Consider the following 22,726-nt stretch of genomic DNA (forward strand, 5'->3'; position numbering starts at 1 on the left):
TGAATGAATGTTGGGTTTTTTATCTGCTCCAGAGTGAATCTCAACCCAGCAGCAGTGGCGACAACATTAGTGCGTCCTCTGCTTTTAATACCACAAGTAACTAACCAACCAAATGAGAATCAGTAAGAGAATCACTAAAGAACCATATTGTTAAGCAGAATCGAAAATGGAATTGCAGTCATAAAAATCCTTCAATTCCCATCACTAGTTATGACAATATAAATGTCAAACAATTTTAGAATAAGGTGAGCAAGAATGGAACAGTATGGACTTCTAAATGCACAGGCAGAGGAGTTGAGACTTGAATGGACTTGAGTTGATCGAGCCCTGTTGCAACATACGGTGGCAGGCTGGTCATGCTGCCAAACAAAGAAGTGGTGGCTGCTTGCTTGCTTCCAACAATTCCCCACCTTGCTACCTACAGGAAACAAAATGTGTCCTTTCCTCAAACAGGAAAAATCTCCCCTTAATCTTTTTCGTCACTGCCAACAATGCCCAAGTCTTGAATTGCATCCTCCCCCCAGGAAGATGAGCCTACAGCAAGTTGTCATCAAGATTCTGATTAATTACATACATGGTACTTCAGCTGGTAGAGTACACTAAATTCAAACCTCAACAGAATAGAAAAACAATAATCTATATTTTGTTGCCACACTTGTATGAGAAAATTGCAAATGCTCTTCTTTTCAAGTGCAGTATTGCCGTGTGGAATGCAGGAGAAAAATACACCTTAGATGCTATGCAGATACATTTCAACCAGCAACCATAAGAGTTATCAGGCTCGAAAAAGTCAGACCAAAGTTGATTCATGTCTTTGTTGAATTTACATTATGTCACTGTTTTTCAAAACAAATCCACATCAGGTGTCCACCCTGTTTGGTATTGTTCCGAATGACCACAAAATAATTAGAAACACACCAATATTAAATATGCTTTTCATTCATCCATAAACTCAAATCTTGTATGTTTTTTTTCCTCTATATATCTCTGACTATCCCTTACACTGTCACTGATATAAATGTCCTTCCTGCTTCTTGCTAATGCAGTTCCTCTTCAGGTACAGGTACAGTAAGCATGTTTCAGTTGATAATAATGGGAACTTGGAAATGAAAAATGAAAAGGGATTGCATTCTGTTATTTATTATTTGCAGATTTAATGTGATTCTTTCAATTGTATGTATATTTACACTGAAAAAACTGTTAAAAAAATTTAAAAAAAATTTGATAATTTTGACTCTTGGTTTTCTACCTATGTCGTCCTCCACTCAAAATTTTGTTTTAATTTTACCTAATTTAATTTTGACTTTCATTGTTCCGAAGCTTGGTTTCAAATTCAGCTGCTGAAGGGATGCTCACTTTATTGTTAAGTTTAAGCTGCAAAATTATGGTACTTACACTGGCAAAGTAGAAATTTGAATTACACTATTCTTTGTAAAACCATGGTCGATCTAAAATTATTTTTTTTTCTTTGTTTTAACCCTTTTAAAAAATGGGCTGTATTTCAGGCTATGTCATTCTCCAGCAGGTGGTGTTGGTAGTTTGAGAATCCCATTCCACTTTTTATAGAACCATAAGCATGCCCCACATTATGTATGACCACATATTATGTCCATAGGCCCATATATTTTCAATATTGGGTGAGACTTGTTGCCCACTTCCTCTGATTAAATCACCAATCTCTATGTTGGGACCCTTGGTTTCTGTTACGTGGATACTATTTCTGTCTAAAACAACATCAATTCATAGGCACTGCATTAAATGCGGTCTTTGAGGATAAGATAAGATACTTTATGTCACCATCACAACTACAAAGACATGTTGTTTTGAGCAGGCCAGAAAATTCCCTGGAATTCATGGGCACAAGATGCAAGTGTCATACAGGCAGGTAAAGAATAAAGTGCATTTGTTAACACTATAAGACACCAAAGAATATATCATGTCAACCAATAAAAATACTGTACCTAGTAATAACACTTTGGAATTGGGAATATTGCACAGAACATGAAACTTACTTAATTGATATTTGATAATTTATATATATATATATATATATATATATATATATATATATATATATATATATATATATATGTGTATATATATGTATATATATGTATATATATATATATATAAATACACTGTATACTATATACTGTATATATATACTGTATGTGTGCATATATATATATATATATATATATATATATTTTCACTTTATAGATATTTGATTATTTAATGCTAATGGTCAATTGTTCAATGTTCATGGTCAAACTTGGGGTGATGTCATTCCTTTGGCTTTAAAAATCCAGAGATGCAAAGTTAACATTTAACAAAAAACAGGTAGATGAGGTCGAGGATGTCATTTTATTTTATATTGCACTATACCATTAGCAGTAGTAACCTGTTAGTCATATCAAAATTATGGATGTCATACTCTCAGTTGTTCTCCTCATTTAAACCATAACTTGGATCAGCTTCATTTGCATTATTACTGTGGGACAAGACCTTGAGGAATGTCTTTTGTTTTCTTGGTGCAAGGAAGTATGATGACACATTTATTAACTACAAACAAGGGGCCTTTTGTAATGTGCTAACTCTTGCAAACAAATAACATGGCAGTCAATGTGAGAGCTGCAGGTACCTCCTGGTGCAAAAAATAGTTTGTTTCTAGCCTGCATAATATGCACCCATTGTATCGCAAAAACTCACATAAAATCTCCTAAAACTCAAATAGTGATTGTGCAAAAACTTCATGGAGATCAAAAAGATATTACATGTCAAGAACGAAGAAACCTCGTGTCCTGTTTAAACTATAAATCATGTGCCTGTGACAAAATATGACTGACTGGTATGGCTTGAACAAGGGATAGCTTCAATTATTTTTAACAAGCTATGCTCATTCATTTCAATGGGATGTTTTTGGGCATTTGTTGTGATTTTTTTTATCATGATCATTCGATAAGTTGCCACCAAATGTAAGAGCAAATGTCATGAGGCTGATTGACTTCTCTAAATTGACCGGAGGTATGAATGTGAGTGTGAATGGTTGTTCGTCTCTGTATGTTGGCCCTGCGATGGACTGGCGACCTGTCCAGGGTGTACTCCACCTCTCGCCAGTAGATGCTGGGATAGGCTCCAGCCCCCCCCCCCCCCCCCCGCGACCCTTGCTAGTAAGGAATAAGCGGAGGACGATGAATGAATGAATGAATGTTTGGGCGTGGGGCTGGCTCAAGGGGGGGGAGGGGCAAGAGGGGACAATGCCCCCTCAAACAAATGTCTTGCCCCCTCAAATCAATCAAAATCAAATCAAAATTTTAGAAGTTGAAAGCACACATTTTGAAAAACTTTCAAAATTATTACGATTAATACGAGTTGACAAAATTATTTGCATTAGGGGAAAAATCTGCTGAAAAAGGTACGTGATACAGTATCAGCGTCCTCTCATCACTCCCCACACACACACACATGCACACACCCCTCCCAACCCCTCAGCCCTCAGTCAACATCCAATCACTGTTTGAATGCAAATGACCCAAGATGTAGCCTGACTGTGTGGTATCAGGTTCCAGCACGGACACAGACTTTTGTTGGATTCGATTCCACTTGGAATATGACGTTTCTCTTTCTCTCTATCCTTAAGAAAATAATAGATTACCCACAAACTGAATATGGACAACCTTATCGTGGTCAGGGAGTTTTCGTGCCTCAGTGACCCTAAGAGTTACACCAGCAGAAGCTTAGCCTTCAAGTCAGACCAAGTTGTACAGGTCTTAGGAAAAAGGTCTGACAAAAGTGCAATCCAATTACATGACAAAAATAGTTATCCACAGTCCACCTACTCCCCCCCCCCCCAAACACCAGCATCACCACCACACACTTTCCCACCTGTCACCACCATGTGACCCCTTCACATTTCTGTCTGCCCCCTTAAGCCTGGTTTATGCTTCTGCGTCGCGGCGACGCTGTCGTAGCCTGACATGCACCTCCAAAAAATCCTGACGATGCGTTGCGTTGTGACGTGAACGTCAAGGACTGTGATTGGTCCGCTCAGAGGAGGTTGCCGAATGCATGAGGAGGTGGAAGAACCTCCGTGACAAATATGTGCGTCTCTGGAAGTAAATGGCCACAAGAAGTCATGTTTGTCATGTTCAAAGCATTTCAGTTTGATTCATGAAAGCAAACAGTTGTTCAAAGAAAGCACTGGACTTTCTGTTGTAAATAGTTTTGTTTTGGAATCCGACAAGAGCCCCCGAAACCATACAAAGACACAGCCACACCCCCCTAGCAGCTTGGCGGTGAATTGCAGAGCAACACGTTCCTTCGTCGCAGAACTTTGAATGCTCAATGACGGCGTAGGGTCTACGCCGTCGCCGCAACACAGAAGCATAAACCAAGCTTTATATATGCCTGTCTTTAACCAGCTCTGTTTGGGTGTGCTCAAAGCTGTAAGTAGTGTGCAGAAAATAGGCATAATAAATAGGTGTGATCAATAGCAATATGCTAGAGTTTCATCTTGCAGGCAGTGGGCTATGCTCCACATAAATTTACCTTGAAACTTTGAATGGACCTCTGTGTCAATGCATGCCCTTTTTGTTTGGCACAGACACAGGTTGATGGCAAAATTAGAATTAGCATGGTAAAACGAACACATGGCAATGATAAAGCTGAAGGTGTGAGGTCATTCCTCTGGCATCCAAAAATGCATACTGTGATATACTATTAAACTTACTTCAGAATCAGAGTCAGAATCAGAATCAAAATCAGCTTTATTGGCCAAGTTTGTAACACAAAAAAGGAATTTGACTCCAGTTTACTAAGCTCTCTTTGAAAAAAAAGTTATGTAAAGCTTTATATGAAATACAGATAATAGAATACAATAAAAAAAAGATATCAAATATATACGAGAATATATACAAGCCTACCTATATACAACATATAAAAAAGGACCTGTTCTTTTTCGTGGCTGAGCCAAACCAGACAGTGATGGAGGTTCAGAGGACAGACTGGATGATGGCAGTGTAGAAGATGGACAGCAGCTCCTGTGGTAGTTTAAACTTTCTGAGCTGTTGTAGGAATTACAACCTCTCCTGGGCCTTTTTTCTGACAGTGTCTATATGGGAAATCCACTTCAGGTTCTGAGAGAGAGTGGTTCCAAGAAACTTGAAGATATCCACAGTAGACACTGTGTTGCTGAGGATGGTGAATGGAAGGAGTGTCGGGGGGCTTCTCCTAAAGTCCACTTTCATCTCCACACTCTTGAGCGAGTTCAGCTCCAGGTGGTCCTGACTACAGCAGTGGACAAGCTGTTCCACCTCCTGTCTGTAAAGCAGACTTGTCACCATCCCAGATCAGACCAATAACAGTGGTGTCATCTACAAAGTTCAGGAGTTTCACAGAAGGGTCCCCTGATGTGTAGTCATTTGTGTAGAGGGAGAAGAGCAGCAGGGAGAGGACACACCCTTTGGGGTGCAAGTGCTGATGGTCTGGATGCTTGACGTGCCTCCCAGCCTCACCTGCTGCTGTCTGTCAAGTCAGGAAGCTGGTAATCCACTGACAGGATGAGGCAGGCACTGTGAGCTGGGCGAGCTTCTGGTAGAGGATTTCAGGGATGATGGTGTGGAAGGCTGAGCTGAAATCCACAAACAAGACCCTCGTGTTTATCCCTGGGGAGACGAAGTGATGCAGGATGTATGTTGACTGCATCATCCGCCGACCTGTTTGCCCTATAGGCAAACTGCGGGGGGTCCAGCAGGGGTCCTGTGATGTCCTTCGGGTTGCTCAAAACCAGTCTCTCAAAAGACTTCATGACCACAGAAGTCAGAGCGACAGGCCTGTAGTCATTTAATCCTGTGATGGAGGGCTTCTTGGAGATGGGGATGATGGTGGAGTGCTTGAAGCAGGAGGGCACTTCATATAGCTCCAGAATGCGGTTATAGATCTGGGTGAAGATGGGAGTCAGCTGGTCAGCACAGACTCTCAGGCAGGAGGGGGACACACCATCGGGTCCTGGAACCTTCCTGATCTTCTGTTTCTGGAAGAGCTGACACATCCTCCTTAGTGCAGGCGGTGGGTCTGGGGGTAGGGGAGAAGGAGTTGCAGGTAGTCCCTTTGTTTGGGTGACAGGTGTGAATGTGGGATTCTCAAACCTGCAGTAGAAGCCATGAAAGGTCATTTGTTAGTTCGGGGTTTCCACCGGCTGGAGGGGTTTGGGGGTGGACTCCTGTAGTTTGTGATGCATTGCAGGCCTCTCCAAAGTGATAAAGGGTTGTTGGGTGAGAGGCTGAAGCTTCTCACTGTAGCTCTTAGCTACTTTGATCTCTTTTGCCAGTTTGTTTCTGGCCTGCTTAAACAGGGCCTGGTCCCCACTTCTGTAGGCCACCTCCTTGTCCTGGCACAGCTTCTTTAGATTGGGAGTGAACCAAGGTTTGCTGCTGTCTGCACACACACATCCTCACAAAAACTGGTGTAGGATGTCGCAGTGTCAGATAGTTCATTGAGGTCTGTAGCTGCAGCTTCAGAAACACTCCAATCTGTAAAATTCTACAATTCTACAATTCTACAATTTCATTTAGCAGACGCTTTTGTCCAAAGCGACGTACAACACAAGCAATAATTTAGACCTAATTAAGGAAAAGTCCATAGGAAGCGCAAAAGTGCTTCAGTTGTGATTTGGTCACAGGTACTGCCATCTAGTGGCAGAAGAAGTGTTGCCCCCCCACCCCCTTTTTTAAAACTTTTTTATATAACAGACATACAACATCACACAACACAGTTAGTGCTACATAATCATTAAGTGCTGGGTCTTGGACCCTCTGACTTATTCTACCCCAAAGAGGAGAAGAGTCAGGTTAAGTGCCTCGGTGCTCTCTGAACAATTGAGTCTTCAATTGTCTCTTAAAAGTAGATAGGGACTCAGCAGAACGCACAGAGTTGGGTAGTTTGTTCCACCATTTGGGAACAACAGAAGAGAAGAGTCTGGCTAGAGATTTGGAGCAGCACTGGGCTGGAAGCACCAGGCGTCTTTCGCATGCGGAGCGTAGTGTGCGAGAAGGAGAGTAGACCTGGATCAGGGATTCCAGGTAGGCTGGAGCCGTTCTTGTGATTGTTTTGTAAGCCAAGAGAAGTGCCTTGAATTTGATCCTGGCTGCCACTGGAAGCCAGTGAAGAGAAACCAGCAGCGGGGTGACATGTGCCCTTTTGGGCTGGTTGAAGACCAGACGTGCTGCTGCATTCTGGATCATCTGCAGAGGCTTGAATGAGTATGCAGGGAGGCCTGCCAGAAGAGAGTTGCAGTAGGCAATGCGTGAGATGACAAGAGCCTGAACCAGAATCTGTGTGGTCTGTTGGGTCAGGAAGGGTCTGATCTTCCTGATGTTGTAAAGGGCATAACGGCAAGACCGAGAAACTGAGGCCACATGAACCTTAAAGGTCAGCTGGTCATCAATCATGACAGCCAGGTTTCTGGCTGAGTTTGTGGGTGCAAGTAGGCTCGAGTCAAGTTGGACAGTGACCTGAGGCTGAACAGATGGACAAGCTGGAAAGACCATAAGTTCAGTCTTAGAGAGATTCAGTTGAAAGTGGCGTTCCTTCATCCATGTGGAGATATCAGCCAGACACGCTGATATACGATCTGAGACCGTTCTGTCATCAGGTGGAAAAGAGAGGAAAAGCTGAGTGTCGTCAGCATAACAGTGGTAGGAGAAGCCATGGGAGCAGATCACTGCACCAAGTGAGGTGGTGTACAGAGAGAAGAGAAGGGGACCAAGCACTGACCCCTGAGGAACCCCAGTCGATAGGCCATGTGACCTAGACACCTTTCCTCGCCATGACACTCTGAAGGATCTGCCTGTGAGGTAGGACTTGAACCACAACAAGGCAGAACCAGATGTGCCAAGCTCAGAGAGTGTGGAGAGGAGAATGTGATGGTTCACCGTGTCGAAGGCAGCAGACAGGTCCAGCAGAAGTAGGACAGAGCACTGACCAGCAGCTCAAGCTCGTCTCAGTGACTCAGTGACTGACAGGAGTGCAGTCTCAGTGGAGTGGTCACACCTGAAGCCAGACTGAAAAGAGTCAAGTAGGTTGTTGTTCCGCAGATGTTCAGAGACCTGGTTAAATACTGAGCGCTCCAGTATTTTTGACAGGAATGGCAGAAGTGATACTGGCCTGTAGTTTTCAACCTTGGCGGGATTGAGATTCGGCTTTTTGAGCAGTGAGGTGACACGGGCCTGCTTAAAAGTAGCAGGAAAAATGCCAGTTTCCAGGGGAGAAAATGGCAATGTGTGTGACTGCAGGTTTGATAGTGGGCAAAATGGTCTGCAGGATGCTGGTGGGTATTGGATCGAGATGACAAGTTGTAGGTTTTGAGCTCAGGAGAAATCTGGAGACTTCATCTTTGCTCAGGGGAGCAAAGGAGAAGAGTGAAGCAGCAGTGGCAGGTTGGTGCTGACTGGACTGGTCAGGCTCAGAGAACTGGTTGCTGAATGCAGCGACCTTTTCAGTAAAAAAGGAGGCAAACATGTCTGAAGTCAGTGCAGTGGAAGGCTGAGCAACTGGAGGAGAAAGCAAGGAGTTAAACGCCATAAACAGTTTTCTGGAATCAGAAGTGGCATAGATCTTGTTCTGATAGAAGGCTTTCTTAGCGGACTGTAAGCATGAGGTGAAGGAAGCAAGTTTCTGTTTGTATAAGGACAAGTCAGTGGGTTCTTGGGATTTACGCCACTTTCTTTCTGCTGCGTCCAGCAGAGTCTGAGGCCAGCTCTTTGTTCTCTCAGAACTTCAGAGAGCCATGGACTTGGTTGTTTTTTCCTTGGCTGGTTTGGACACCAGGGGGCAGAGTTTGTCCAGAGAGGATGCCAGAGAGAAACAGAGTGTTTCTGTACCCTCATGAACAGAAAGTGAGGAGAAGTGCGAGTGGTCAGGCATAACGGAGTTCACCTCATCAGACAGCTGTGCTGCTGTGAGGGATTTCAGGTTTCTGCGGAAGGAAACCGTCTGTGTGGGTGTCTGCAATTGCGGAAAGGCAGCCACAAATTTGACCAAGAAATGGTCTGACAGGTGGAGTGGGGTAACTGTCACATCTGTTATGGAGCAGTTACGAGTCAGCACCAAGTCAAGGACTTCACCAGCTTTGTGGGTGGGAGGAGAAGGAGCTAGTTTGAGTGCAAAGGAGGAGATGAGTGCCAGGAAGTCGTTTGCCAGAGTTCTGTCAAGGTGAATGTTCATGTCTCCCATGACAATCAGTGGTGTGCCATCGTCAGGGATGTCAGAGAGTAACATGTCCATCTCCGAGACAAAGCCATCCAGATTACCCCCTGGTGGGCGGTACACAACCAGAACATATGCTTTGATGGGAGCAGTGACACTTAAAGCATGATATTCAAATGTTGTCTCGCTGTTCGACGGGCGTAGTGCAGAAAAAGACCAGTTCTCAGGAATGAGCATGCCAGCACCGCCTCCTTGTCCAGTAGAGCGAGGGGTGTGGCTTAGTGTGGCGGACTCAGAGAGTGCAGCTGGGGTAGCAGTGTTTTCTGGGCGGATCCATGTCTCAGTCAGGGCTAGGACCTGAATGTCAGAGTTTCATCAGTGAACTGATGAATTCTGTCTTGTTGACTGCGGACTGACAGTTCCAAAGACCAAACGTGACCAAGTGTGGGCTGGGACCACTTTCTGGGAATGCGGACAGGTTTTGCGGATTGCGTTTCCGGTAGACTGTACGTTTTTTCCGATTGCCAACAATGACCGGGATGTGTGTGGGACACATTGTACGATAAACTTAGGTCGGACAGGCGGAAGCGGTAGTCGGTGTCCTAGCTTGATGGACTCGCGCAGGCAGACTCGCAGGTCTTTACCTTTTGTGGTCTGAAACGCTTTGTGGGCTGACGCTCAAGCGCAGTCTGTGCTGTTAGATACCTGACCACAGTCACAGCTGTTTCCAGCTTGACTAATTGCGCCCGGCTGAACCACCCCTGTTAGATTTCACTTGGGAAACAAGCAATAGAGCACAGGTGTCAAACTGATCCAGTAAAGGGCCGTGTGGCTGCAGGTTTTCATTCCAACCAAGCAAAAGCAACACCTGAATCTACTTAAATCAATCAAGCTGTGTCCACATGGCTCATTGGTTGGACCAGGTGTTGCTTTTGCTTGGTTGGAATGAAAACCTGCAGCCACACGGCCCTTTACTGGATCAGTTTGACACCCCTGCAATAGAGGGTGTGACTCGCGTCAGCTGACCTCACCTATTGTTGCAGAGAGAAACCGAAACTCCAGTGCCAAGCACCTAACGACCCACAACACAAAAACAAAACCAAGCAAGTTTTCAGCTTACCTAAGATGGCTCAACCTTCTTCTGTCTAAGATTCAGTGCTTGTTTGTTGAAATTCAGATTATACTCTCTTTATAAGCTAGGCTTATAGTGAAATCCCGCCCCTGTTAGATTTCACTTGGGAAACAAGCGATAGAGGGTGTGACCCGCGTCAGCTGACCTTACCTATTGTTGCAGAGAGAAACCGAAACTCCAGTGCCAAGCACCTAACGACCCACAACACAAAAACAAAAACAAGCAAGTTTTCAGCTTACCTAAGATGGCTCAACCTTCTTCTGTCTAAGATTCAGTGCTTGTTTTGTACAGTCAAAGCAGGTCTGTAACTCCAGCTTTGACTCCTCTGTCCATTTCCTCACAGTCCTTACAAGAGGCTTAGAAATTTAAAATTTCTGCCTGTAGGTCAGGATGAGATGGAACAGACAATCTTGACCTCAACACATCAAAAACAAAAGTTATTGATTTCAGTAAACATGCTGGCAAACCTGAAGACACAATAATTAAGGTTCAAATTGTTGAACCTGGTGAAACTTACAAATACCTTGGGACTATTATTGACAGCTCGCTCAGGTTCAATGTAAACTGTGAGGCTGTATGCAGGAAGTGGCACCAGAGTCTTTTCTGCTTGAGGAAGCCACATATTCAACATTGGACCAACCATGCTCACAGTATTTTATCATGCTTTCATCGAGTCGGTTTCAGCCTTTTCTTTGGTGGCATGGTCTGTCAATCTTACACTGAGAGACAGAAACAGACTGAGTCGGATTGTCAAGTGGTCCAGTCATCTGATGGTGAGCCACAGCTGAGCATTGTCTCCCTGTTTAATAAACAGCTGCAGTGGATAGCCAGTCACATTAAAATGACAATTCCCATCCCCTCTTTTAGGAATTTCAGCTTCTACCTTCTGGGCGAAGGTTTAAAGTTCCTAGGTGTAGGACGAAGCGCTACAGGAACACCTTTGTACCAGCTGCTATTGTTTACCTAAACAAAGCTTAGCATGGGTTGCACACAAATTTTTAACCTTTTTAATATTTATTTATATTTAATTATTTAACTATCCATCTGCCCTTTAAGATGCATTTGCCACTAAAGCTCTGTTTTAGTGTCTTTCTCTTCTCCTGAGTCCTGTTACCTGAGTCCTGTTCACCTATAAGCTTGTGAGTTCCTGCTGTCTGTTCTGTCTGTTCTGTGTGTTGTGCTTCTTAGTTTAATGTTTTGGATGCTCTGTTATGCTGCAAAACAAATCTACCTACAGGTACAAATAAAGTCACCTACCTACCTACCTACCTACAATGGTCAGAGAGTCCTAAAGCTGCACAGGGGGCAGCGCAATACGTTTTCTGTGTGGCCCTGTGTAGCAGTGGTCCAGTGTGTTTGTGTCCCTGGTGGGACACTTAATATGCTGCTTGTATTTTGGGAGTTTAGCACCATCGGGCCACGACCTCCAGCTCTTGCTGGGACAGTTTTGCAGCCTAATGTGAAGCGGCTGGGATGAGAATCAGCACCTCCAAGTCTGAGGCCATGGTCCTCAGCCAGAAAAGGGTGGTTTGCCCACTCCGGGTCGGGGGGGAGGTCTTACCTCAGGTGGAGGAGTTTAAGTATCTCGGGGTCTTGTTCACGAGTGAGGGTAAGATGGAACGGGAGAGGCGGATTGGGGCAGCATCCGCAGTCTTGCGGGTGCTAAACCAGTCTGTTGTGGTGAAGAGGGAGCTTAGCCAAAAGGCGAGGCTCTCGATTTACCGGTCAATCTAAGTTCCAACCCTCACCTATGGTCACAAGCTTTGGATAATGACCGAAAGAACAAGATCGCGAATACAAGTGGCCGAAATGAGCTTCCTCCACAGGGTGGCTGGGCTCTCCCTTAGAGATAGGGTGAGAAGCTCAGTCATTCGGGAGGGACTCAGAGTAGAGCCACTGCTCCTCCATGTCGAGAGGAGCCAGTTGAGGTGGCTCGGGCATCTGGTGAGGATGCCTACTGGACGCCTCCCTCGGGAGGTTTTCCAGGCATGTCCAAACGGGAGGAAGCCTCGAGGCCGACCCAGGACATGGTGGAGGGATTATATCTCTCGGCTGGCCTGGGAACGCCTCGGGATCCTCCCAGAAGAGCTGGTTGAAGTGGCTGGGGAGAGGGCAGTCTGGGCTTCCTTGCTGAGACTGCTGCCCCCGCGACCTGGACCCACCGGATGAAGCGGAGGAGGAGGAGGAGGAGGACGACGACGATTTTGGGAGTTCTTGGGTAACGTTTGCACTGATGAAATCCCCCAGAAAAATCGTGGTTTAATGGTGCTAAGAGGACCACATCATCCACAAAAAGCAAAGACGACATCCTCCCGCCACCAAACTCAACCTCTTCCACCACCGGTGAAAGGAGGAGTGTGATCCCCCAATAGTTGGAACACACCCTCTGGTCCCCTTTCTTAAAGATTAGGACCACCACCCTGGTCTGTCACTCCAAGGGCACTGCCCCTGATGTCGCACGCAGTGTTGCAGAGACATGTCAACCAAGACAGCCCTACAACATTCAGAGCCTTAAGATACCCCGGGGCGGATCTCATCCACCGCTGGAGCTCTGGCAGGTTCTGCTTTAGCAACTTCTGTCCCGGAGATTGGAAAGTCGGTCTTGTTCATGGAATACATGTTGGTGGGATTGAGGAGTTCCTCAAAGTATTCTTTCCACACTCCAATTATCTCTCCAGTTGACGTCAGCAACCTCCCATCCCCACTGTAAACAGTGTGGGAAAGTTTCCGCCTTACCCCCCTAAGGAGATGGATGGTTTGCCAGAACCTTTTCAGAGATGAAATTGTCATTTTCAGTCATTGTCATTGTCAGTCATTGTCTATGACCTCACTGAACTCCTCCCATGCCCAACTTTTTGCCTTGGTGACTGCCACAGCTGCACACCGCTCAGCCTGCTGGTACTGGTCGACTGCCTCTGGAGACACACAGGCCAACAATGCCCTGTAAGCCTCCTTCTTCAGCCTGACGGCTCCCTTCACCTCTGGTGTGCACCAGCGGGTTTGGGGATTACCACCATGCCCAGCCCCAGCAGCCTTACGGAGACAGCTTACAACAGCTGCCTTGACAAGGGCAGAGCAGAACATGACCCATGTGGACTCAATGTCCCCCACTGTTCCCGGGATGTGGTCAAAGCTCTGCCAGAGGTGGGAGTTGATGATCATTCTGACAGGTGCTTCCGCCAGGCATTCCCAGCAAACCCTCACTACTCGGCGTGCCAGGTCTGCGCGGCGTCTTCCCCTGCCACCTGATCTAACTCACCACCAGACAGTGATCAGTTGTAAGCTCAGCTCATCTCTTCACCCGAGTGTCCAGAACATGTGGTTGCAGGTCAGATGATACGGCTTTAAAATTGATCATAGACCTCATAGACCTACGACCTAGGATGTCCTGGTGCCACATGCACCTGTGGGCATCCTTATGTCCAAACATGGTGTTAGTTATGGACAAACTGTGACTTGCACAGAAGTCCATTAACTGCACGCCACTTGGGTTCAGGTCGGGCCTGCCATTCCTCCCAATTAAGACCCTCCATGTCATGCTGTTACTGCACATGTGAGCATTGAAGTCCCCCAGTAGGACAATGGAGTCCTCAGTCAGGGCACCATCCAGCACCCTTCCAAGGACTCCAAAAAGGATGGGCGCCAAATCACAACAAAAGTTATCTCATGACACTTTACAGGTAGAGCAGGTCTAGTACCACGCTCCTTCAATGAATTTACACCCAACAATCCTGCAACAGCGGCGATGAAAACCTTCCTTTTAACAGGCAGGAACGTTGAGCAGACCCAGGCTCAATGGGGCCGGCCTTCTGCTTTGACCGGTTGGGGGGAACAAATCCAGTGAAGGAAAGAGTCCAGCCCCTCTCAAGGACTTGGGTTCCGGACCCTGCGCTATGTGTCGATGTGAGGTTGACTATATATCTAGCCGGTAACCCTCAACCTTTTCCACCTGCTCTGGCTCCTTCCCGCCAGAGAGGTAACATTCCATGTCCCAAAAGCCAGCTTCCATGCCTAGGGATCAGACAGCCAAGGCCCCCACCTTGGACTGCTGCCCAAACCACATTGCACCAGACCCTTTTGGTTCCTCCTAGGTGTGATGGGTCCACGGAATGACGGATCCATGTATCCTTTTTGGGATAGGTCCAGCTGGACCCCATGAACCAAGGTCCGGCCACCAGGCACTTGCCATCGTGCCCCTACCCCAGGGCCTGACTCCAGGGCAGGGCTCCGGTGTCCCTCCGGGCTGGGTACACAAACACCTAGGTTTAACTTCCATGAGGGGTCTGTTGAACCGTTCTTTGTCTGGCCCTTCGGCTAGGACCAGTCTGCCTTGGGTAACTCTTCCAGGGGCAAAATGCCCCAGACAGTATAGCCCCTAGGGTCACTAGGGCCCTCAAACTCCTCCACCACGATAAGGTGACATTCCAGGAGGAGAACTCCCATGGTGAATAAAATGGTCTTCAGTTTATGATGAGAGTCTCTAAGTGAGGCTAAATGACTTCTTCAACACTGTGACATCCATACACCAACCTCCATTCAAGTAGAGGCAGATTCCACCCTGCACCTAAGTAAGATCTCTGCGAAACCTTCTGGTTTGGTGAAGACCAGAGACAAAGTTCCCAGAGAGGACACTGATGGTTAGAAGTTCCTCTATGTGAGTTTAAACTGCTTCAACTGGTCATTCACTCAAAGGCAGAAAATGAAGCTGTTATAATCTCATGCTGATAAATGTAAATGGAACCTTTTTCAGTTACCATGGTGATGGCTGTTCTGGCAGCTCCAGTGACCCAGGAGCCATGTCTGTGACATGTCCATGGGTCCAAAAGGACTGGGTTTTATGGGGTGCCCAATGTAAAAATTCACTTTTAATTTTCTAGTTGATATATTCTACTTCTATTTGAAGAGAACTGGCCATGCCTGCGTTTCACCTTGCTTCACAGCGTTTCATCTAACGTTATTGATCCTATGATGCACGGTCAGAGGTGTAGGTGGGGTCGTGCTATTCGAAGCCTGGCATGGTGATGTGAATATTTTCTACATATTCAGCTTTTCTCTTGGCTACGAATTCAGACTGAGATTTAGATTTAACATTTAGATTAAGTTTTAAACATAGATTTAGATTTAACATTAAACATTTAGATTTAACATTTAGATTTACATCTAACTTATGTTTTACATATGAACTAATTTTTGACAATTAATATGTTGTTTTACATGAATTTCTGTTCTGTTCAAATGTGAAGAAAATTAGCTAAATTTTGAAAATATATCAGCTAGAAAACTGTAACCAGATTTTTACATTCGACACCCCATAGGGCTTTACCCTTTTCACAAGAACTCCCCTGTGATTTCAATGGGATTTTTTCCAAATAGTTTTAGGGAACTTTTGTTGCAGAGGAATAATACAAATGGTGAGAGCTCATTCATCTGGCATCCAACAACCAAAAAGTGCCAATATTAGCATTGCTGCTAAGCTAATATTTACATGGTCATGGTAAGGCTCAGGGGGAGAGGTCATTCCTCTAGCGTTCAAAACCAAAAACCTTAAAATTAAATATATCACAATGCTCAGGGTGAGAGGTTGTTTCATCATCACATTCACATGTTTGTTGTCTGCAATGTGCAATGTCCTTGTGTATATTATCCTTTCTCTTCCTCTCTGTAAATGTTGATGAAACTATTTAAGTTTCCCCAGTGTGGGATGAATAAAGTAATCTTGTTCTTATTATTCTTCACCTTCCTTCCATACGATGGCCTACTCAAGACTAATGGAATGAATATTTTGAAATAAAATGGCATGTGGTGTGAATGAAAAAAAAAAACATAAAAAGGGCATTTATAAAAAACTCCATAGCTTTGACAACATACAATTTTATGTTGGGGCATTCATACCAGATGTAAGCCTTCAAAAAAATTTTTTGTAAGAATAGTATATTTTGCCAGAAGATAATTCATGCCCAAGGAGAAACCTGCATGGGCAATCATGTGCAGGTTTATCAAAATGAGAGAAAGATTTTGACAGTTTCTATTTCCTTCTCTTTATAAGCAATGGGAATGCAGCCTCTTGTGTATCTGGTAGCTGCACTCTTGGCAGGTAGGAGGCCAGCAATATATAAGAAACTAAATATTGATAGTAAAACTCTTTTTAGTATCTAAAAGTGCCTCTCCTCTCCTCTCCTCTCCAGTATGTCATGGATGTTCAACAGGAAAGGAGTTCATTACAACATTTCTTCCTAACTTCCAAAAAACTGATGCAAAAAACCATAGACTCCATGTTGCTCTCACAGCTTATGGCTCCGAAGCCAATGTCCACATACAGGTAAGAACCATGGGCTCTATCTTACACTTGGTGCAAGTCAGAAGCTCTCTGTATTTGGCAAAATTGTCAAAATTATGTAACACCTGCGCAGTTGCGTTTTTAACAGATCTGCAAGATAGCAAATGCAATTGTGCGTAGTCTGGTGCAATCTGATTTTGTGCACAACACTTTGTCATGAATCCCTTTAAAAAAACCAAGAGATCAGAGCTATCAGAGAGTTTGTAACAAAGCAGTCAACATGACAGCTGATAAACTGTAGTGGCTGTATCTGCCTATTTATAGAGTTCCAGAAAAAACAAATTAAACAATCAATTAAATACCAAATGAATAAGGCAGTACATCTGACCATGAAAAAGGAGCTTTGTGTCTGCAATCTTGAACCATCTTTCTTTTCCCTCGTCCACTTCCACCTTATGCTGACAAGATTTGTGCAGCCTCTTGGCTGTTGAGAGTGGATTTCTGATTGTTTACTGCATGCTCAGACAAAACACACCCTTTAATTAATGACGGCACATGGAATCGGTCAATCCTTTGCGACAGCAGTGCAGAGGAGGGAATATGGCACAGACAAGATGGATTTGGACACACCTTGAATAAATTAAAGCCATAGAGCCTTGTGCTTACAAACTGTGCTTTAGATGAGTGTCAGAGATGGCCCAATCTTTCTTTCAAAGCAAATGAGGTACACCTTTTAATTGTACATAAAGTACATTACAGTATTGCAGCTTTGTGTACAGTATAGTGTTTCACTTTCCGCAATGATCTATAAATCAAATTGCATGGTAGATTTAAAATAGACAGCTCTTTTAGTAGCGTGTGATATTCATCACGTTATTAGTATTTCAGGTTGAGGTGTAATCTGCTTATGTATTAGTGGAAGGACATAAAAGGCAACTAAAGGTAACAGGTAACATGCATTTCACAGCCATGAATGCAAATTCTTTTTTAGTAAAATGTATGACTAAAGCCACATTTTCTTGAAACTGAAAGGGGTCTTCCCTGAGTTTGTGATGAGTTCATTCGTACCTACTCGTAGATACAATCTTCATTATCCAAAAGTGCTGTGCCAAAAACTGTATCTGCCCTCTCAACAATGATGGTAGGATCTGTCAGGGGAGTTAGGAGGAAGGTTGATCCAAATACAGAGAATAGTGAGGCAGGAGGAAAGTTATGAGTCAAAGTTTTATTGTAACCATAAAAAGGGAGTCAAAGAAAAAGATTAACTTAACTGAGAAAACTCACGAAAGAAGTTCAAAAGGAGTGAAATCAGTGAGACACCTGGACAAAGACTCATAGGAGAAGCAGGGGCCTGTATTGCAAAGCAGGATTAGAGGGTTTGGGACATACTTCTGGAAGTATCAAGGTGGCTGACATTTCAGTAATATATCACCATGGTAACATGCTAGGTGAACAATACATCCTAGGATGTGCTAAAATGCATCATCAGTGATTTATTGTGAGTTCAGGTTGCACAACATCATATACCCTTACTAAGGTGACCCAGCTGGGGTTGATCAGACCACAGCTTGTGTAATATATTTGTACACTCCTTTCTTCTTAATACTACTGTGGGGGGTTAGGCCATGCTTTCTTGCTTGTCTCATTTGAAGAGTATTTTGTTTTCATTAAGGAGGTGATTTTTCCTTTCTCAAGCTGGATTAGGATGTAGTGTTGTCCCCTCATTGTGTTTTGAAGGTGTGAGTAGAATCTAACCTATTTTTCTTCTCTGTATGAGTTACAGACATGATTTCCTGTCTTCGTCTTGTTTTGTGTTTGCACTTACATAGTTCAGAAGTTTTTTTTAATTACTGCCTGGCTAGTGGATGTCATTCCCAACCACTTGTGGAATTTACTCTGTCTCTTTGTAGCCTTCCATTCCTCTACCCACCTTCTGCCCACATATTTCTTGATCTTTCTGTACTGTAATGGCAGAAAGTTTTCAGTTGAAAGTCCTGCTCATTAATGCAAGTGGCTTAAACAATCCAGTGATCCAGTGGTTGCCATATTGGACCCCTGTGCAGACAAGGAGCCCATCTTGTCAGTCTGGGTGTGAATCATTTATCTAATTGATTTTTTTCAGGTAGTTTCCCATACCTCTGCCACTAGTAAAACTAAAGATATTCGTGATCTGTTACCCACATATCTTCTCACCAGACCCATTTTTTTTGTGTGCAAATTCTTTTAACTGAGTTTTGGGCGCCTCTGTAGTCCTACAAATGTATCAAACTAAGGACATGAGTCACACAGCACCTGGAGTTGATAGTCTTTAATGACAACTGCCAATTAACCCAATTCCACACAGTTTGCATCTGCACATCAGTACACTCAATTGTGTCGTGTGCTCCTCTTTGATGAAAGGGAAAAAGCTCATCTTCTTCCAGAATAGGCTGGTGGCTGTTTTACCAATCTATTATTGAATACATGGCACAATATTGCATATTCACATCGTTAGTGTGAATAGATTTGATATGATTTATTCACAGGCACCTACATTTGCATGTAGTTTATTTGTCATGCCCCAGGTGTGACCTTAAATGTGTGCCAAATATTTGTTATTGTGAACTTTAAACTGCTGGATACCTGGATTGACAGAAAAGGTGAAATAGCAAAAAATTCCTATAGAAATTTCTGATATTGCATTTTTATTGCTCTACTCTGTGTGCATACAGTATGCATTGTTCTGGGCAGCTGAACCTTTTCTTGACTGTAATATCACCAGGGTGGCACCATCTGTTATTAAACCTGATGGTTCTTTTCTTTCTTTCAAACACTACACATTGAACCTAATCTTTGCATAACATTTGTTTCATATGGCATTTACAAAGAAAGAAACTATGTTAAATCTGTTATCATGCATGATTTAAAAGTTCACAAATTCAGAAATATTGATCTGCAGGTGGCTTCAGCTGAGTTCTCCAGGAGGGTGACCCTATCCATAGGTGAAAGCCGCTGGGTTTCTCTGCCATGTGGAGCTGAGCTGCAGCAGCAATTTATCACTGAAAACTCAGCGGTTCAAATATCTTCCAGTGCTGAAATCTCTGTGGTCTCTTTCAATCATCGTTATGCCACTGGAGATGGCACAGTTGTATCCCCAACAGAAGAACTGGGGACTGAGTACTTTGTGTACACACCGTCAGGAGGCATGAAGAGTATGGACAAGCTCCTGGCCATTGTAAATGGCAACAGCAACAATCAAATCACCATCTTACCTAGTGCTGATATGACATTAAGAGGTGGTTTTATCTGGCGCCGTGGAAAGGCAAAGACTATTACCCTTGCACCATATGCATCCTACCTCATACGAAGTCATGACACTTTGACTGGCACACAAATTAAATCCCTGAAGCCAGTTGCTGTGTTAGCTGGCCACCAATGTCTGACAATGGGTGTTAGATGTGAACACATCTATGAACAGCTTCCCCCAGCGAAAAGCCTTGGTAATGACTACATGATACCCATAACTGGCAGCTGTAGGACCTCAAGCTGGGCAGTGATAGTAGCTTCTGAAGACAACACTGAGGTATCAGTAAACACAGGCCGATGGTCAAAGAAACAGTTGAGTAAAATTCATTCATGTATTACTTTCTTGAAATGAAGCGATAGATCTAGCCTTCATTAATAAGGAAATGCCCTGCAAATAAAGAAAACATGAACACAATTTACTAACAGAGTCCCATGACTAATCACAAAGTGATTCTGCAATATTGTGGACAAATGGTCCTTCAAAAATTGTATCTTGTTTTGGACTATGTTTTCATGTAATCTTTATTTTTGCATATTTTAATTGCTATTTCTTTGTCATTAAATGATAAATGGTTCCCCACATTTGCAAATTAATCCAAATTGCAATGAAGATCCATGTTTATTTGTATTTATTCCATTTAGTAGCATTACTCTAGATCTGAACCACATCTCGTGGCTTTTGTCAGTAGATGGAGTCATTTGTCAATGAGTTGGGTCTGTTGTTAGTCATGATGATGAAATTTCAGTTTTTGGAAGTCTCTGATTTGTGGGTGGGGAGGCAATTTAAACCCCAAAATAAAAAAAAACAGGAAATACAATCCATTTAAGTATCATATCACCATGATGATTGAACTGTTTCAATATTAATTGCTTTAATGTAAACTGGCTGTCTTTCTCAAGAAAAATTTCAAAGCCAATTTCAATCAATACTTTTTATTGTGCAACTTAGCTGTTGAAAACATATCCCCTCTCCTTCTGTCTTTGAGGCAGTAGTAAAAGCTGCCAGTGTAAAAAATAAGTTTTTTTTTTGTCATTGTTCATTGATACAACAATTGTGCATGTCATTTTGGTTTAAACTGTATTTTCCCTCGAGCTTGAGTGAACTATAGCTAGTAGCCTGACACAACTTGGGAAAAGGAGATGAAGCCCCCAGTGCCGATCCTGAAATCATATACCCTTTTTCCTTCATACTCTGTAAGACCCGCAGTTATTGCTTCACCGAAATTCCAGGTTGACTCCATGACACAAATCCAGCAAATGATGAAGGCCACAAGAAAATAGTCCAGTAACTATCTTATTGTTAAATGACCGTTTAGAATATTCTATTCAATGCACCATAAAATGTATATCGCCTGTTTATTGAATAATCAATTTTATTTTGCTCAGTCAGCTAAAGCTTGATTTAACAGGAACTATAAACAATCAATAATAAGGTAATATGTTTCACTTGTGCCAACAGGAAGCTATCAACAGCTGGAGATGTTATCTTCCAGAAACTGATCAACAGACACCCAATGACTGTCAAGAGTAACAAGAAAGTAATGGCACTCCTTCTGAGCAACAATAAACCAAATGACCCATTTCTAATAACACTGGCTCCTACATGCAAGATGGCCACTAATTGGGTGGTGGAGACACTGGAGGGGATTCCTAGTACAGTAGCGATTCTTTCAGAGAGGGAAGGGGCGGGGAGTGTAAAAGTGTGTCTAAGGGGGAACTGCCTGTCACCTCGGTGGAGTATCTTCCTGTCTAATAATGAGTGGGTGTGGTCTAATGTGCTTGTTGGGGAACAGGAGAGTCATGTGACTGTAGAAGGTGATGCCCTTATGGCAGTCTATGTATATGGAGGGAAATATCGCCATGGATATGGCACTGCTGGAGTTTGTTCAAAAGGTATGTTTGTGTGCGCACGCAGAAATACATATACACCCACCCACCCAAACACACACATGCACACTTATACATACACAAACACAAACACACACACACCAAAATCATTTCATACACTCATGGTATCATTCAGTTGAAAGTAGTCTACATGTGTACAGAAATGCATAAAGTTTTTTCTATTTCTGAATAAATAAATGTAACACAAAAATATTGAGAGCAATTGCACAAAAGAGCCTTGAGCTCTGTGGTCTGCATTTTTCAAAAGCATGCAGCTTCTTTGATTTCTTCATAATAAACCTTTACTGAGCAAACACAGAAAACAAAATGTACCTACCAATGGCGAAATGACCAGAAATTTTGCTTGTTTTATGTTCAAGTGTGGTACAGCATGTTGCTTGATGTCCTCCAACTGAGTGACGTAGTTGGTTGCTTTAAATTTTGGTCACCTCGTCTTGGCCTGGACCTTGGGTGACGTTATGGTTGTGTTACATGAAATTTGATGTTCTTGGTGTGTTTGTATTTCTTTAGGGACCCCTCCCCCCACACCACCCCCAGATCCATGTGAAGGGGTGAAATGCAGAGTAAAAGAACATTGTGTGAGCGGAGCATGTGTTCACATGTCCACAGCAACCTGCCATGCAATTGGTGACCCCCACTACTTGACCTTTGATGGTCAACATTATGACTTCCAGGTATGCTTGGGACAAATTGACTAGCCATTGCCAGCCATGTATTACACTGTGAGAAATAGACTTGATGTAAAGTCAAGTCAGTTTTGTTTTTACAGAGCAAAATCACAGTAAAAGTTATCTAATGACACTTTACAGATAGAGTAGGTCTACAACCACGCTCTTCAGATTAATTTACACCCAACAGTTCCTCATAAGTACATCTGTGACACCATTTATGCAAAAGGGACAGGGGGATGGGGAGACTCA

General features: G+C 43.5%; 1 protein-coding gene across 2 annotated transcripts in view; it reads left to right on the plus strand.

Annotated features, from left to right (window-relative positions):
* The first annotated feature begins 1,048 nt into the window (after window positions 1-1,048).
* LOC147253787 (IgGFc-binding protein-like) overlaps window positions 1,049-22,726 on the plus strand; it is a 71,543-nt gene continuing 49,865 nt past the window's right edge. Inside the window, exons 1-6 of one of the 2 annotated variants that reach the window (XM_086219080.1) lie at window positions 1,049-1,063; window positions 16,383-16,430; window positions 16,522-16,655; window positions 19,552-20,210; window positions 21,358-21,791; window positions 22,317-22,480. In XM_086219080.1, coding sequence (XP_086075206.1) covers window positions 16,385-16,430; window positions 16,522-16,655; window positions 19,552-20,210; window positions 21,358-21,791; window positions 22,317-22,480 — 1,437 coding nt within the window. In that variant the 5' untranslated portion in view covers window positions 1,049-1,063; window positions 16,383-16,384. Of the gene's footprint in view, window positions 1,064-1,835; window positions 1,886-16,382; window positions 16,431-16,521; window positions 16,656-19,551; window positions 20,211-21,357; window positions 21,792-22,316; window positions 22,481-22,726 lie in introns of those variants that run through there. The other variant, XM_086219079.1, reaches the window with a different exon arrangement.

Source organism: Aulostomus chinensis, chromosome 11 (genome assembly GCF_037954235.1).
Source record: "Aulostomus chinensis isolate RoL2024-O1b breed Wild chromosome 11, RoL_Achi_v1.0, whole genome shotgun sequence".
Lineage (NCBI taxonomy): Eukaryota > Metazoa > Chordata > Actinopteri > Syngnathiformes > Aulostomidae > Aulostomus > Aulostomus chinensis.